Here is a 19141-nt window from a genome sequence, read left to right as displayed (position 1 = left end):
TTGTATGAGGCTGATATGGGTTCTGGTGGTGAGGGGGACTCCACAATGCCACCCCTAGAGGCCCTAAGCAGTCCACACTGAGGTTCCTGCTCTGTCCTCTAAAGGAGAGATTCTCAGCTCGTCATCAACTTCCACCAACAGGTGATGTTTTCTGGATGTCTTTAATCATGCACAGGTGGGTTAATGTATATAGGGGTAATTCAGACCTGATCGCTGGGCAGCGATTTTTGCAGCCCTGCGATCAGATAGTCGCCGCCCACAGGGGGAGTGTATTTTAGCTGTGCAAGTGTGCGAACGCATGTGTAGCAGAGCTGTACAAACCGATTTTGTGCAGTCTCTGCACAGCCCAGGACTTACTTAGCTGCTACGATCACATCAGCCTGTCCAGGACCGGAATTGACGTCAGACACCCTCCCTTCCAACGCTGCATTTTTCCAGAAGCTCCCTGAAAACAGATAGTTGACACCCACAAACGCCCTCTTCCTGTCAGTCACCTTACGATCGCCCGTGCGTTCGCTTTTTTGCACCATCCCGTCACATGCACAGTTTGGCCCTGATCGCAGGCTGTGAATAAACACAGCCTAGCGATCAGGTCTGGATTACCCCCATTGTTGGGTCAGTCATTATCCCACCTGCTTCCATAGACTGAAATTCTCAAAACAGGACCTGTTGGAAAAACTCGAGGGCTGAGAAGAACTGCTGTAGAGATGAGTAAGGGACGGGTGTCTAACACACACATGTAACAACAACTACATAGTTCTGGATCAAAGTAAGCCTCCGTTCTCTTTTCAGAGCAGAGCAAAATGGGGGACTTGGAGGGGAGCGAGATGACACTTCTGAGCCCCTAATCTCTGGTATCTGTAGCAGCCACACACCCCTGTATACCACCTTAATTGCACAGATAGAAGGCAGCATTGTTTCTCTGTCATATCACACACATCGGGTCTGATTCATAATTGTATGCAAATCCAATGGTTAGCGTACCAATATGTTTGGGAATCTGCACCAGCGCAATATCCCTTCTACGCATGTGCAGTACGGGTCTTGAAACGTCACTCGCAGCCCCAGTCAGTTTGGGTGATAGAGCGGGGCAGCACCCGGCACCATTTATTAAAATGGGGGGTGTCGCCCCCATTTTTGAAGGTGTGATGGGTCCAGAGTCTGCGCTGTCGGACGCAGACTTCCTGGACTCCGTGTCTGGATCCTATGGCCGGCTTGGAAAGCTCCCTTTATGCAGGCTGACTGGTGCCTAAAAATATAGTGCATCGCAATAGTGATCCGACGCGTCTACCGGTATCTCCTACAGAATTGTACAGCTGCTGAACATGATTCGGGCCCACAGTACAGCATTGCACTCACTCCTAACCTAACATTAATCGCACAGCCTGAGTAACCCCTAATTGCAAGCAATGGACAACTATCAAATGTCCCAATTTTCCAGAACAGTCCAAATCATACTTGCCTACCCTCCCGGAATGGCCGGGAGGCTCCCGAAAATTGGGTGTTCCTCCCTCCCCCCTGGAAAGGTGGGCAAGTCTACCGCTTTCCCAGGCAGCATCCCCCCCCCCCCCCCCTCACCCCCTCTCAGCTGCTTATAACAGAGAACAAGTGGGCGGTCCGAGGGGGATATGATGACGCGATTTGCGCTGAATCGCGTCATCATAGCTCCGCCCTCTCCTATTCAGTGCCAGTTTTCTCGGCACTGTCTAGCAGGGGGCGGGGCCACCATTACGCGTTTGTGCTGCCACGCCCCCAAACTGCCCACTTCCCCCCGCCAGTCACGCCCCCAGACTGTCCCCATTGCTGCCAGCCACGCCCCCATTAGCCTACCACGCTACCATCTTCCGGAGGAGGGTGCAGCAAGGTAGGCATGTATGGTCCAAATTTGTGATTTGTTGTCCAGGAAATTTGATTTCTGCAAATGTCCCTATGTTTCAGTTTTGCCAAATACACATTACAATTCTCCTTGTTTTGTGTATGAAATGCAATTCTGAGTATCCTGCCCTAATTCCTGGGATAAATATAAAGGGCAAGTCATGATGTAGTGCACAGGTTCTCAAACTCGGTCCTCAGGACCCCACACAGTGCATGTTTTGCAGGTCTCCTCACAGAATCACAAGTGAAATACTTAGCTCCACCTGTGGACCTTTTAAAATGTGTCTGAGTAATTAATACACCTGTGCACTTGCTGGGTTACCTGCAAAACATGCACTGTGTGGGGTCCTGAGGACTGAGTTTGAGAACCCCAGATGTAGTGCATCAAGGTCCATCAAAACTGACACGTATAATGTGCTTAGCTACATCTTCCCAGCTTAGAGTGTCCCTAAAACCAGAATATCTTGGCAGGTATAGCAATGTACTGTTATTAGCAGGTGCATGGTTACTGAGAAAATGTGCTGTAACCACTCCGCATTGTACAGACTTTTAGCCATTATTAGAATTAGCTGTTGGGGTGGGTTGTCCTGTGGCCTGAGATATAGATACTGTGACACAGATCTCATGGGATCATTGGCCCTCATTCCGAGTTGATCGGTCGCAAGGCGAATTTAGCAGAGTTACACACGCTAAGCCGCCGCCTACTGGGAGTGAATCTTAGCTTCTTAAAATTGCGACCGATGTATTCGCAATATTGCGATTACTAACTACTTAGCAGTTTCAGAGTAGCTCCAGACTTACTCTGCCTGTGCGATCAGTTCAGTGCTTGTCGTTCCTGGTTGACGTCACAAACACACCCAGCGTTCGCCCAGGCACTCCCACCGTTTCTCCGGCCACTCCTGCGTTTTTTCCGGAAACGGTAGCGTTTTCAGCCACACGCCCCTGAAACGCCGTGTTTCCGCCCAGTAACACCCATTTCCTGTCAATCACATTACGATCGCCGGAGCGAAGAAAAAGCCGTGAGTAAAAATACTTTCTTCATAGTAAAGTTACTTGGCGCAGTCGCAGTGCGAACTTTGCGCATGCGTACTAAGCGGATTTTCACTGCGATGCGATGAAAAAGAACGAGCGAACAACTCGGAATGAGGGCCATTCTGTGTGAATGTGCTGAAAGCTGTCAGACTTATACAATTCTGTGTCATAGATGGTTTCTCTGGATCTTAATGAGCATCCTCATTATAAGAATTTCAGGAATACTTATGAAGATTTGTAGCTGCCTAGAAAATAACTAGGACATACTGTACTGTATATTTACTTTATGTTATATATTCATATAGCCATACTTTTGCATTAGTTTTGCAAACTTAGTGAACATGTTATATATAAATGACAGTCTCCTAGGCTATGAGATCCTCCCCCCGATCTGCGCAAATAGATTATCCTGCCTTACCTGCCCCATGGAACATAGGGGGTCATTCTGACCCGTTCGTTCGCAGCTTTTTGTCGCAACCGAGCGAATGGGTCCCTACTGCGCATGCGCCGGCGCCGTAGTGCGCTGGCGCATGCCAGACGGCCGAAGGCCGTAGCATGGCTGCGATCGCCTCTGCCTGATTGACAGGCAGAGGCGATCGCTGGGCGGGACGGCGGCGTTTGCCTGCCGTTTCGTGGGAGCGGTCCGGCCAATGCAGGCGTGGCCAGACCGAACGCGCTGTGGGCCGGGGAGTGATGATTAGCCCCCGGCCTGCACGCTAAAGCTGCACTGGCCGGGAGCTACTCTTGAAGTGTAAAGGCATCGCCGCTGCTTCAATGCCTTTGCACCTCTGCGGTGGGGGGGGGGGGCGGTACTGACATGCGGGGCGGACTAGCCCTGTGATGGGCGTCCCCCCGCATGTCTGTGTGAATGATCGTAGCTGTGCTAAATTTAGCACAGCTACGATCAACTCGGAATGACCCCCATAGTGCCTAATTCAGACCTGATCGCTCCTCTGTGAGTTTGCAGAGGTTTGCGATTAGATAGTCACCGCCCAGACAGAGTCAATACCTGCCCTGTGCAAATCCGCATACGTCGTGCAAAAAGCTTTGCAAACGCCGGTCAGTTGCAAATCCGTTCGCAACTCTCTCATCAGCGAATGTTTTTTTCCAGTGTGTGCAGTCTGTGCGTAGCCCAGGACTTACTCCTACAATGTGATAGAAACACGCTGATCAGGCCGGAGCTGACGTCACACACCATCCCTGAAAATGCTTGGGAACGACCTGCGTTTTTCCTCACACTCCTAGGAAATGGCCAGTTACCACCCCCAAACGTCCGCTTCCTGTCAATCAACTTGTGTACGCCTAGCGATCAAAAAAGACGTTGGTTTCTTTCACAGTTTGGCCACGGGCGTGCGCACTACGATCCGCACGCATGCGCATTCAAACAATAATTGTCCGCCTTGTGAATTCGCACAACAGTGATCAGGTCTGAATTAGGCCCATAGAGTACCCGGGACATAGACCCTGAGACACGGCTGTTGTCTCCTGCCCACATCTCATCCAGCTCCCAGGGAAGAGGCAGCATTGTTTTAAATCCAAGATAGCCGATGTGAAACTGCTCTAGTCAGATACAGCACTTTCACATTGGCCATCTTGGATTCAAAAAGTGTCTGCCTCTTTTCTGGGAGCCGGCTAAGATGCTTTAGATATGGGTTGGGGCTGCCTTAGTGGTGTCCGGGTGCACACACTGCACGGGTGTGGTATGGACGGTAGATAGTAACTAGGTCGACAGTGTCTAGGTCGACCACTATTGGTCGACAGTAACTAGGTCGACAGGGTCTCTAGGTCGACAGGGTCTTTAGGTCGACATAATCTAGGTCGACAGGTCAAAAGGCCGACATGAATTTTTTATGTTTTTTTGGTGTCGTTTTCTTTGTAGAGTGACCGGGAACCCCAATTAGTGCACCGTGTCCGCTCGCCATGCTTCGGACAAGGATTACCGTTCCAAACGTAGTCCACGTGGATCGCTAAGTATGAAAAGGTAAAAAAAAAAAATTGCGAAAAACTCATGTCGACCTTTTGACCTGTCGACCTAGAACATGTCGACCTAGAGACCCTGTCGACCTAGTTACTGTCGACCAATAGTGGTCGACCTAGATAGTGTCGACCTGGTTACTGTCGACCTAGAGACCGGATCCCCACTGCACATCCCCATGGATTTATTTATTATTTAAAGAGGCAATCATATTATTTATTTACAAAAACAGGCATGTTTTGTATTTCATATGTTTGCTCCTTTAAATCCTGCAGACAAAAACAGTTGAAAAGTGATGCATTTACCTCTTCGTGGCAGTATATAAATCAAAGACAATAATAATAATAATAATAATAATAATAATAATAATAATAATACAGCATTGCTGAAGCTACAGAGTAGCTTGAACAACTTTCTCCTAAGACTGGCAGCAACGTACCCTCTTGATATTACAGAAGATAAGGATGAGGAGGATCCAGAAGAAGACAGCAATTACACCAGTGCCAATGAGAATCACAATCTCCACATTGGTCTTATCGTCAGACCCTGGAACAAGAGGAATAAGAGGGAATGGTGAATAAAGCATTAAGCCTGGGTGGACCCAGAAACACTAATGTAAAGGCTCAGATTAGAATTTCAAATAAATATTTTTGCAAAAAGATGTAAACAAGAGCTGAATATATATGAATCAGATGTGTACAATGCCTTAATAAAGAATAACAATCATAAATATACAGGTGAAACAGAGAATTAGAATATCGTGCAAAAGTTCATTTATTTCAGTAATTCAACTTAAAAGGTGAAAATAATATATTATATAGACTCATTACATGCAAAATTAGATATTTCAAGGCTTTATTTGTTATAATTTTGATGATTGTGGCGTACAGTTTACGAAAACCCCAAATCCAAAATCTCAGAAAATTAGAATATTACATAAAATTAATAAAAAAAGGATTTTAAATACAGAAATGTCAGCCCTCTGAAAAGTATAATCATGCATATGTACTCAGTACTTGGTCTGGGCCCCTTTTGCATGAATTACTGCCTCAGTGCGGCGTGGCATGGATTCTACCAGCCTGTGGCACTGCTGAGGTGTTATGGAAGACCCGGATGCTTCAATAACGTCCTTCAGCTATTCTGCATTGTTCGGTCTCATGTCTCTCATCTTTCTCTTGGCAATGCCACATAGATTCTCTATGGGGTTCAAAATTATAACAAACAAATGCTTGAAATATCTCACTTTGCATGTAATGAGTCTATATAATATATGAGTTTCACCTTTTAAGTTTAATTACTGAAATAAATGAACTTTTGCACAATATTCTAATTTTCTGAGTTTCACCTGTATATATTTTCTAGCTTATTTAATGAAGGCAATATGAAAATTTACTTTCTTTATTATTTTATTTATTTTTTAGGATTTAGCATAATATGCATAACCTTGGGCTGTAATTGGGACAACTCCAATCTCACACTAATTGTTTAATTGTTTCTCATCCTCTTTGAAACTGACTTTCCACCACACTTGATACAACTAATAACGAACACTCCTACCAACAACGCAAAAGTGACGGGAGCGTGGGAAGAGGTAAAGCTAGAGTTTCCCTATTTCTTATAGGCAGATAGAAAGCTCTGCAAAGCAGAATGAAATAGAAAATGAAGTCACTGGTCTTTCAATAACACCTTCAACAGACACGATGGCTGAGGAGTTGACACATCCCTTCCCGTTGCAGGCCGTGCAGAGATAGAGCCCGGCGTCCTCTTCTCTCACTCGTTGGATGCTCAGGGTCTGGTTCTGTTCTCCCAGGACTATACCTGTGCAGCAAAACACAGTTCAGCAAAAAGTACAACTTAGATTTGTAACTATGGGGTCTATTCATAAAACAGTGAAAAGTGTGGAGAAGTGAGCCAGTGGAGAAGTTGCCCATGGCAACCAATCAGCTGCTCCGTACAATTGTATAGTATGCAAGTTATAAATGTTATTTCAATGCTGATTGGTTGCCAGGGGGCAACTTCTCCACTGGCTCACTTCACACTTTTCACTGCTTCATGAATAGACCCCTATACTGGAAAGGCCGTTGCAAACAGTCCAGAAGCTTTGCACTGCCTTTCCTATTTGCTGTTGTAAAATCAAATATCCATGCATTTACTACCTTGTTATTTTACTGACGGCCAGCTAGAAAGCTGCCATACTATTCACTTTATTATGGGCTCAGTATTCAACAGTAAAATGCAGTGGGATATTTATAAATCCTTCGAAGGAGGAGGTCGCCCATAGCAACCAATCAGATTCCAGCTCTCATTTATCTAATACATTTTATGTTTTTAATCTGATTGGTTGCAATGGACAACACCTCCAGTTGTGCTCTCTAGATGGGATGATACATCTCCACCACAATTACAATCAATATATTATAAACTTGCCTGTCCCTTGCATGACCCACGTCATGTGTCTCTCTTGATATCTACTCTCTTTAGATTGATAGTTGTGCATCTTTAACTAATTAAATAGCAATAATCTAGATTAATAATAATAATAATAATTGTATCAGTACCCAATTATGACATTTATACAGTATAAGCTAAATTGCAAAGCATTATGGGAACACAATTCCTATGATGGCATACCTGAGACCTCTTCCACCAGCTTGTTGTCTTTGTACCATAGGATGTTGGGACTTGGGGTTCCATCAGCCTTACAGCGCATAATCATGGAGTCACTGACGTTCACCATCTTATCAGTCAGGTTATACTGCAAGTTTGGGGCTTCCTGTGCTACAAAGTAGATGAACTATTTTATATAAAGAGCTCCTTGTACCTCGTTAAGCATGTTCTCATTAATGTCATCTGTCTGACCACTGGGGAAGGCCACACACAGGATGATTCTGCCACTATGGGGGAAATGCATTAAACCTTCTAAAGAGTGGAGAAGTGAACAAATAGAGAAGTTGCCTATAGCAACTAATCACCTTCTGCCCATAGCTAGATTGGCCCATAGTTAAGTACCCACTGCAAACTTGGATACTTAATTATTGGGGGCCAATTGGCTCCCAAGTGTCTAGCCACAGGATCATCCCTCAATCTGGATACACAGATGTGTGGCATAATTGAAAGAGATCAGCCATTCCTTTTGATTGTGCACCCAGATTAGTATTGAGGTTGGATGGTGGTCGCACAGCATAAGCAGCATGTGAGGCCAGCCTAAGGTAACCATACTATCCAAGGCTGTGGGGTTTTTTTTTGTAGTCCCGCCATAGCTTTCTATGCAGATGGCATTAGCCTGAATTTGCACAAAAGTGCTCGCTGCCCCACAGGGCCACATAAGGTTTAAACGCCACGGCAACGGCACATTGCACCCTTTGCGGGTAATAGGATTGACCCTTTAGATTCTTAATTTTCCCTCACATATTTTAAACTACATGTATTGATTTCAGGGGGCATATTAAGAACTGGAGGGGTCTTTGTGCAGATGATGGACTCCCCATAACTGTTTGATTGGGCCTCCTGCATGGTGTGCCAGCTCCCTATGGTTTTCCCATGGTGCCATCTTTCCAATGATAAATCTGGATCCGCAGAAGACAGCAAAAGACTCTTCCAGCTTCTGTGTGGTGATATCTTTCAGAACTCATCACTAGAAAGATGGTGCCGCAGGTGAAACCTTTTGTGGGCCTAACCAATATTGCCAGAATATGTCCCATCTACAATATTCTTTCAGCCCACAAAATAAGAAACAGCGTCATTTTTGCAGAGGCATAACAGAAATAATAAATGGTAAAAATACACTAGGACACCACCATTTATTGTACTTATTTGTGTGGTACGATGTCTGAGGAACCTATTAAACTTACAGACACCTATATGTACGTAACTGTTAGACAATACTCACCAAGCACGTATATATATTTCTTCTGACAGTGTTTCTCCCGGGTTTTGCGGTTTTGAACCTCACAGACATAGTCTCCCTCATCATCCGGTGATATATTGGGAATATTGAGTACCAGGGCTGCAGTATTGGATCCTGTCTGGTGCATCAGTTCCCCTTTCATACGAGCGGCAAACTGGTGCACATTCTTACATTCCAGTACAAGCGGGTTTCCCTCAGCATCATGTAGGGTGAGCAGGTTCAGCCGGTACCACTGCAGGTTGTCATATGTGTAGTTATCCGCGTGGCAGCTCAGATTGAGGTTCTGACCTTCTATAGGGGTCTCTGAAGGCTGGGGATCAATGCGGAAGCCATCTGGAATTGCTGTGACAAACACATTGGTGATTATAGAGATGAAGGCTAAGTGACAGCTAATTGTAGTGTACAGTATTATTTATAGCACAAGGAGAACATACAAACTCCACAACCCCAGTGCTTTAAGGCAGTAATACTAACCGTTACACCATCTGTGCTAGAAAAAAAGCTTAAGAAAAATGATTGAAAGCTGGAAGAACAGCATCAATCACATTACAGATACCACCAGTGACCAGAGGGGGTCCATTTGCAATACTGATAATTTACAAAGCATGAGCTGTATAAACTGCTGCACCTGTGTATAATGCCCACATGTATATACTGCTGCACCTGTGTATAATGACCACATGTATATACTGCTGCACCTGTGTATAATGACCACATGTATATACTGCTGCACCTGTTTATAATGCCCACATGTATATACTGCTTCACCTGTGCATAATGACTACATGTATATACTGCTGCACCTATTTATAATGGGGCTAATTCAGACTGGATCACTGTAGTGGCAGCGATCGCAGTCTGAATCCTTTTGTGGAGTGTGCACGCACAGCGGCCGTACTGCGGGTGTGCACCCCGGGAGCCCAGTAAGATGCTAAAAGCATCTCAGGACTGCGATCGCCTCTGCCTGATTGACAGACAGAGGAGGTCGCGGGGCGGAAGGGAGCATGCCAAAGGCATTAGAATGCCATTGGCGGGGCGTGGTCCGGACAACAGAGGTGTGTCCGGACCATTGAAGGGGGGCGGTGCCGCGGCGGCTGTGTGACTTCACATGCAGCAGCTGCGACCCTGGACGCGTTGGGTAGTGGCCTGCCAGCGCACAAGAGCTGCGCTGGCAGGAAGCTACTCGCCAGGTGCATAAGCATTGCCACCGTGCGATGCTTTTGCACCTGTGCGGGGGTTAGGGACTGACATGCGGGGTGGACTATCCCTGTGCTGGGCGTCCCCCCGCATGTCAGAGTAAATGATCGTAGATGTGCTAAATTTAGCACATCTACGATCAGATCTGAATTACCCGCCATGCCCACATGTACCCTTTGGGTCATATATTGTGTGTGCATATGGCTTCTGAGCCTAACTTCACTGCACGTCAATGGTAAATAGATAAATAATATAACTGTACTAAATGAGACAGTAAATCTTGCAGTTCATAATTTAATGCTTCTGTTCCAAGGAGGCTTCCTATGCGTTTGGCTCTAACAACAAAACATCTCTCTCTTTTGTTACAGGTATTTCAAGAACTCGGATTGAATGTAACTGAAAACACATGAATACATAAATGCAATATCTTTTATATGCTTTACTAGGGTTTTAACAAGCTTTAAAAAAATATACTGCAAAATGCAGTCTGCATATAGGGGGTCATTCCGATCCAATAGCTCGCTGCAGTTTCTCGCAGCGCATCGATCGGGTCGGAACTGCGCATGCACCGGCGCCGCAGTGCGCCGGCGCATGCCAGCCGTCGTTGCCTAGCGATCGCCTTTGAGGCAGAGGTGGTCGCTGGGCAGGTGGTCGCCGGGCGGTTAAATTGCTCCAGTGATTAAGTATCCAACTCGCAATGAGTTGGATATGTAATTATTGCGACACCTGGCCCCCAATGATGAATAGGCCCCTAAAATCTTTTACCAAAAATAATTGCTTAACTCAGAAGCCAATATGACTGTTCCCTATCAGGTTGGAGTCTCCCGTTAGCCTGTCTGTACTCCCAGAGGTACATTTACTACAAGTTTAGAAACCCTGCACTGAGGCTCATTTTTTTCATCCAGAGTTGGAAATATCAAAATATTGTAGCGTGCATGAACCCAGTGATGCATTTTACATAGGCTTCTCCAGAAACACCCTACTGTATGACATTTGCTAAACTACAGTGTACAATCAGCTAAAAAAAAGTAATTATTAATTGTAAGTACAGGTTCAGTATCCAATATCCAAATATTCCGAAATACGGAATATTCCGAAATACAGAATTTTTTGAGTGAGACTGAGATAGTGAAATCTTTGTTTTCTGATGGCTCAATGTACACAAACTTTGTTTAATACACAAAGTAATTAAAAATATTGTATTAAATGACCTTCAGGCTGTGTGTATAAGGTGTATATGAACCATAAATGAATTGTGTGAATGTAGACACACTTTGTTTAATACACAAAGTTATTAAAAATATTAGCTAAAATTACCTTCCGGCTGTGTGTATAAGGTGTATATGATACATAAATGCATTCTGTGCTTAGACTTGGGTCCCATCGCCATGATATCTCATTATGGTATGCAATTATTCCAAAATACGGAAAAATCCGATATCCAAAATACCTCTGGTCCCAAGCATTTTGGATAAGGGATACTCAACCTGTAATACAATTCTATTGCAGAAGTGCTTAAAGTTCATTACAGGTTGAGTCTCCCTTATCCAAAATGCTTGGGACCAGAGGTACTTTGGATATGGGATTTTTCCGTATTTTGGAATAATTGCATACCATAATGAGATATCATGGTGATGGGACCCAAGTCTGCGCACAGAATGCATTTATGTTACATATACACCTTATACACACAGCCTGAAGGTCATTTTAGCCAATATTTTTTATAACTTTGTGCATTAAACAAAGTGTGTGTACATTCACACAATTCATTTATGTTTCATATACACCTTATACACACAGCCTGAAGGTCATTTAATACAATATTTTTAATAACTTTGTGTATTAAACAAAGTTTGTGTACATTGAGACATCAAAAAACAAAGGTTTCACTATCTCACTCTCACTCAAAAAAGTCCGTATTTCGGAATATTCCGTATTTCGGAATATATGGATATGGGATACTCAGCCTGTACTAATAATTATACCTGTAGCCAAAGCAGTTTATAGAAAATAATGGGAATTGCCCATTCAAACTGTAAATAGATTTCTTGATGATAACTTGATTTTATCAAGGTTCTATCCGGGATATTCAATTTGGCCCGAAGAGACATTGGGAGTAAAACCCCCCGATGTTTCTCCGGGTGCTGCGGTCGGGCTATTTAATTAGCTCGGCCGGTAACAAGTCCTTTTACACCTGTAAACACAGAGGTTCAGAGAAGCCTGTGTGTTTTCGGGTGAAATAGCCCCGTTTTCGGATGAAAACGGGGCTGTTATCGGGCATTTTGCTTCGTCTGACGGAAGCAGGTGAAGCAAAATCCCCGATAAGCCATGGCACGCGCCGGCTTATCGGGGCCAATTAGATAGCCCCCGGTGGCGAGACTTATCACCCGCCAGTGACGGGACAAATTAAATATCGGTGTATGTTGTACAAGAGGTATTCTGACCGTCGGGATCGCAGCCACCGGGACATTAACTACATCCCGTACAAGAACCCCAATGCAGACTTACTGTATACTCCCCAGCAGTGTCGCTAAGACAACAGATGGACATAGGTACTCAAGTGGGGGCGTGGCCAGTGGTGGGGTGTGACTATGCCCAACTCAGCATATTCTGCAGAGATGTTAGTAGGTGCACCACTTGTTTCCACAGGGGGGCCTTGCTCCACCTCCCTAGTCTCCCCAGTTGACCCTTCTCGGTGCCCCTGCTCCCCAGACAGGCCTTCCTTTTAAAATTATGTTTCTGATAGAGTGGGCTTGGGAAATCAATGTCAGGGTATAACGTAATAGTTTGGCAGAATGTTCTGGGTGGATCAGGGTTGTCTTGTGTATCGTAAAATGTTCTGGTTTGTAAATTGGGGCTGTTGGGGGCTATGTAACGTAGGACAAGGTGCATTCCGTTTCATGCTCCAGTTACAGCGCTCACTCACTTGTCACATAGAAATAGACGAGTCTCTCATCTCTCCCAGCCTTGTTGGAAGCGGAGCATTTATACATGATAGAAACCTTTGCATTTTGTATCACCAGCTTGCTCACTGTCTGCAAATTTGAAAAGAGATATATAATGGAGTTAATACACATGTAAAATAAAAGCACTTGCTTTAAACCCTTCACTCCTCTGCCTGCCTATCCCATCATAGACTACTGCCAAAGATAACACAAGCACTGTACAGTAATTGTATGCTTTGTAAAGCTACATAAGCATACATGGATCTGTTTTTACATAGAAGAAAAATGGTACGCAAGTAACTGTGCAAATGTGCTGTTTCCAGACAGAAATTTGCTATCATTTTCTAAACTGTTGTACAAAAATTACCTAGGATCTGATTGGTTGCAGGACCTTTCCCTGGTGCACCAATTTTCCTAAATGTTCCCAACTGTATTCAAGGTCAGCTGGGAAGCACCGACCACTTCAGCATTTTAAATCAACTAAAGTATTATTATATAGTACTAGTGTTCGCCTGCGGCTTCGCTCGCGTGGATGTCTATTATTGCTCAGCAGAACAAATTTTGACAAAGACGGTAGTGGCATCTAATATTGTAATAAATATATCTGAGTATATATATATATATATATAGTCATTTTGGACTTGAGGAGCCTGTGCAAGTTCCGCGAAAAAATGTTTTGTGTCCTTAGTTCCTAAACAGTTACTAGAAGTACTGTATATTCATTCCCCCCAAAATTATATAAATATAGTAATTTTGGCCTTGAGGAGCCTGCACATTGCACGTCCATCTTTTCCTTTATTGCTCCTCTACCTGTTGTCACTTTGGGGGTAATTCAGAGTTGATCGCAGCAGCAAATTTGTTAGCAGTTGGGCAAAACCATGTGCACTGCAGGGGAGGCAGATATAACATGTGCAGAGAGAGTTAGATTTGGGTGGGATGTGTTCAATCTGAAATCTAAATTGCAATGTAAAAATAAAGCAGCCAGTATTTACCCTGCACAGAATCAAAATAACCCACCCAAATCTAACTCTCTCTGCACATGTTATATCTGCTCCCCTGCAGTGCACATGGTTTTGCCCAACTGCTAAGAAATTTGCTGCTGCCATCAACTCAGAATTACCCTTATTGAAATCATACATATGTCAGTTTCTTTCCAGGTGACTAAGCTATACAATAGTCAAAACGCAATCCAAATTGATCCCCTAGTTTTTGTGTAATTTTGGAACAAGCAGACAAACAAAAATTTTGCCAACAATTGTTTTGTCTCCATAGTTCATACACAGTCCCCAGGAGTACTATACATTTCTCCAATGTACAGACACAACCATTACAACTTTATTATAAATGTAGATATTATTGTTAAATGACTTTGTGTTTCATTGTCATCCTATCATTTTTTTCAGGGCACGTTTGTATTAAAATATAGGGGTTGATGTATCAAACAGTGAAGAGTGGGGAAGAGGACCAGTGGAGAAATTGCCCACAGCATACTATTACCCTTATTTATCAATGAGGGATACATTTCACTGTGAGTGATAAATTGCACCAGCCAATCAGCTCCTGATTGCCATGTTACAGACTGTAGGGCAGATGTATTAAGCCTGGAGAAGTGATAAAGCAGTGAAAAGCGCAAGGTGAAAACGCACTAGCCAATCAGCTCCAATATGTAAATCATCAGTTAGGAGTTGATTGGCTGGTGCTTTATCACCTACCTTCCACTTATCACTGCTTTATCACTTCTCCAGGCTTAATACATCTGCCCTTGTGTTTGAAAAATTACAGTTAGGAGCAGATTTGCTGGTGCAATTTAGCACTCACAGTGAAATTTATCACTCATTGATAAATAAGGGCATATATTTTATATTCTAAATTCCTGTGACACATCCAGCCTGACACTGTTGTCTCACATATGTATCATGAAATGCTGCCTGGGAATGACTCTGTTAGCGGCTGGATGCAGATAATGTTTCAACACGATCCTCTCAACAACCTGTTTCTCCCTGAAGGGAACAGATGTGTGTCTGAAAACAGGAAAACTCCGTTCTGTAGGAGTGGTCTTAAAACAGGAAGCCAGTTACGGAAATAGGAAGCCGGAGAGGTCTGCTAAATATTAGTGTTCTCTGTCTAATATTATGCCCTCAGAGCAGGGAGTTAGTCGCAAGGAATCCATTCAACACCAGTACACACCAGGGCGCAAATAAAGGTCAGCAGATTTCATAAATGTTAGCGTTGGTCACTGGCTAGAGATCAGGACAAGAAGACAGTGCATCCTGGCAGGAAGCTAGCTTGCTGCCTGCTGTGGAACTTTCCTTGCAAAGGGAAAACCGTTTATTAAAACAACAGAGGGATCTAATTATAGAGACACTATAATAAAGTTAGAAAAACATGATGACAAGCTTTGAAAAAGTGACCGTTCAGCTTGCATTCTGTAGTTTAAGTGAACTTCATTGTTATTGGATGCATCTACCTTGGGGGTGGTCTTCAGTTTGCCGGCGGCCGGGCTCCCAACGACCAGCATAATGGCCGCCGGCATAATATACTACACCTCTACCTTGGATGTGTTGACTACGTTGATCTGCTGCGTGTATTTATTAAGAGTTCATTTCAGCAGCTCAACTTAGTTTAGTGGTCATGGGGTAGCAAAGGTTGCCTTCAGAGCAGGAGCAATCATAAAGAACTAGGCCCAATCAGCACATTCACCAACTTGTATTGGAACCTCAGCAAGCTATTTCCTAAATGTAGTCAGAGTCGCTTATTGAGCTGGGTTAGGAGTCTGTCAGAAGCTGTCACCATAGAGCACTCTTATGGTGATAAACATCTTGGAGGCTTCCGTCCCCGCTCAAATACCTGGAGCAGAAAGAAGCCCACTGAAAAGGAAGGCTATCTGGATTAGCCAGCCAAATAGGTTTACTTTTGTAATGCAATTACATTCCTACCTACCACTTTCATGGATGGCTGGGGAAAAAATACCATGCCTGTAGTGTGGGTACCTAGGGTAACAGACCTGAGGTTTCTTCACTTCCCAGCCTGCAATTCTGTATACACCTGCCATGTGGTGTATTTCATGATTAATGAGGCTGATTTAGCAACAGTGAAAAGAGTGGAAAAGTTAGCCAGTGGAGAACCAATCAGCATCTGCCTATTAATTTATAGAAGGTATTAGATAACTGCTTCCTCAAAGATTGGTTGGTTGCTATGGACAACTTCTTCACTTTTCCACTTATCGACTGTTATCACTGCTTGATACTTAAACCACTTAATATGTAGACCAGAGATTTTCAACCTTTTACAACTCACGGCACACTGAACAAGATTTAAGTATTTCCAAGGCACATTCAAATATAATGGTGATGCATGGTGAAGTTGCGTGTCCTAGGATGTCATGTCACAGCTTCTCCATAGGTAACGCCTGAGCCACATATGAGAAAGCCAGAAGCGCCCAACACTGCCCGGGCCCAAAATTAGAACTGACTCTGCAACCACTAAACCCACCAGTATTGATCGTTCCAGGGCCTCAGTAGCGGCAAAACACTGACGGGCCTGGCTGTGCTTCTATGGCGGCACACCTGGAGACTGCTCAGGGCACACTAGTATGCCACGGCACAGTGGTTGAAAAACACTGATGTAGACCATTCTTTTGAGATGAATCTCTCCATTAATGGCAAGAAGAAGTGGAAGTAGAGAGGCAAAAGGATTTGTTGGTAACTGATTGGAGGCATGGGGACAAACATGGATAAAATTGATAAAGGGGCAAACAATTGTAACTCAGGACACACAAAGGGAGCTGGGATTAGAGGCACATAGCGGCAGGAGATGGAGGAACGGATATGTAAGCAATGGAGAAGAGACAGGGCCTCAGCTATGCTGGGAAATGCATGCAGCCCTAATATCTGGGTATAGACCATCAAGTGTGTATTTCCTATGTACTCTGTAACTGGGCGCTGCTGATCCCTTGTGGATAATAATAATAATAATAATAGTGGGCTTTAGAAATGGTTTAGCTTTGTTTATACTACTGAGTGTTCCTCTCATAAGGGCCTGATGCAGAGTAGTGGATTAATCTAGCAACTTTTTATACTGCGCATGCTCCGTGGCCATAGACAGCCACAGGCCTTTCCGAGTTCTACGCATCTCCGCTAAATGGGCATTACTGGGTGGCTAGGGGGCTTTCACACCTAGTCTAAGTGTCCCTGATGGAGTGTCACGGGTGTGTAGGCGGAACTGCAGATTATGCAGAATAGATCATGTGCAGAGATCTCTTGGGATCTGGACAAATCTTATGCACCACCAGTTATAGGGTTGATACAAATGTGTCCTGAAAGTGATGAGAAAAACATATTATAATTATACAGAATGCCTCAATCCATATAGGACTTCACTGGACAGGACCACACACCATAACCAAAGTGCCCACTATTTTCCCACGTTAATCTATTCCACTATCTGTAACAAATGAATTCAGCATAGGAAACGTGTATTAAAAACTACAGAATAACAGATCTGCCTAATCACTTTTTCTCAATAAACTACACCAAGGGTAGGCAACCTGTGGTAGTCCTGCTGCGTGGAATGACACATCCCAGCAAGCCCTACAAAAAGTTGAATATTCCCTAACAGCAAGACTGTGGTAGGGCGTGCTGGGAGTGTTGACAGCAGCTGGAGTATAACACGTTACCTAACCCTGAACTACAGTGTGACATTTTTACATACCAGTATCTAGTACAGTATATAGGCAAATGCCTATAATTTAATATATGCGTTTCCGGTGATAAAGCTGCTGGCTTTAAATCGGCCCTTAGTTGTAAGGCAAAGCCATTGTCTATTTTTTATAACAATGTGTATTTTTTAAGACTAAATGAAATTTATCTGTCCTAAAATATAACTATACATTTGTTTTGTTTCAGGTTTTTGCAATACCATATTTGATTAGTTTATGTGCCTGTATTTGTGGACTGTTTGTGCTCCTTTGTCATAATTGATTCATTCAATATTACAATGCTAATAAATATACCGTCATGTATAGGCCATCATACTTCTGCTTGGCTGACATACAGTATTGTGAACAATAAAAGCTGATTGGTTAAATATAACTGCACTTTTAACCCAGGAATATGACCCTGCTGTTATTTCTACTTTCTATAACTTTTTTTTCTTTAAGGGGGGTGGGGGGGGGGGGGGGGTGGAGGCATTTCCTTGATTGAAAATCAGATGCAGTACAGGCGCTCACTTATGTTGTTGTATTGTGGATAATTGACTTCCCCAATAATTCATGATTGTTCCTGCCAGGATGACTTTAGGAAGTGCAATGCAATCAGGGAATATCACCCAGAGGCTATAAGGATACCTTATTCCGCCCCTCCACAAACTCGCTCCAAGTCTCTATGGTTTCAATGTCGTTATATTCACCATCCAGGGTCACGTCCTTCCAGTCTTTACACTCAGGCATTCGGTCCCGTTGATGCCTACGAGAGGATCTTTGACGGGCTCTGTATAGTGGGAATACCCCCCAAAAAAGTACAATAAATAAGAGGGAGTTACACTTTCCTATTAAACTTTTACCATTTCAACATTGCTACCAAATTGCTGCAATTCACATACTGCTATCAAATTGCTGCAGTTCACATACTGCTACCAAATTGCTGCAATTCACATACTGCTACCAAATTGCTGCAATTCACATACTGCTACCAAATTGCTGCAATTCACATACTGCTACCAAATTGTGGCAATTCACATACTGCTACCAAATTACTGCAATTCACATACTGCTACCAAATTGCTGCAATTCATATACTTCTATAAAATTGATGCAATTCACATATTGCTATAAAATTGCTGCAATTTACATTGCTACCAAATTGCTGCAATTTACATACTGCTATCAAATTGCTGCAATTCACCTACTGCTATCAAATTACTGCAATTCACATATTGCCAGAGCAGCTGAAAGACTTTGGGTGCGGGTAGCAATTACCAAGGCCAGGACCTGTTGTAGGGGCCCATCGAAGGACAACTGCTAAGACAACCACATAGTATTTTCCATATATTTTTTTCAGAAGGGGCATGGCGATGTTTCTTATATTTGGCCATGCCTCTTTAGTACCTGGTCCCCCATGGAAGTCTCAACGGACCTGCATATTGCATGCCCCTATAGGGACTGCATTGTGCATTAGTACCCGGTCCCCCCATGGATGTCTCAACGGCCCTGCA

At 43.8% G+C, this 19141-nt stretch overlaps 1 protein-coding gene across 3 annotated transcripts in view; it reads right to left on the bottom strand.

Annotated features, from left to right (window-relative positions):
- The window catches only part of FLT4 (fms related receptor tyrosine kinase 4), a 312191-nt gene that overhangs the window by 82544 nt on the left and 210506 nt on the right, over positions 1-19141 (bottom strand). For all 3 annotated transcript variants that reach the window (XM_063928527.1, XM_063928526.1, XM_063928528.1), the window contains 6 exons: positions 18276-18417; positions 12913-13021; positions 8772-9131; positions 7514-7660; positions 6569-6700; positions 5322-5428 (listed from right to left, as the gene is read on the bottom strand). In XM_063928527.1, coding sequence (XP_063784597.1) covers positions 5322-5428; positions 6569-6700; positions 7514-7660; positions 8772-9131; positions 12913-13021; positions 18276-18417 — 997 coding nt within the window. The remainder of the gene's footprint in view (positions 1-5321; positions 5429-6568; positions 6701-7513; positions 7661-8771; positions 9132-12912; positions 13022-18275; positions 18418-19141) is intronic.

Source organism: Pseudophryne corroboree, chromosome 6, assembly GCF_028390025.1.
Source record: "Pseudophryne corroboree isolate aPseCor3 chromosome 6, aPseCor3.hap2, whole genome shotgun sequence".
Taxonomy (NCBI): Eukaryota; Metazoa; Chordata; class Amphibia; order Anura; family Myobatrachidae; genus Pseudophryne; species Pseudophryne corroboree.
Note: the sequence above shows the minus strand (reverse complement) of the source record. Positions and strands in the feature narration are given on the sequence as shown.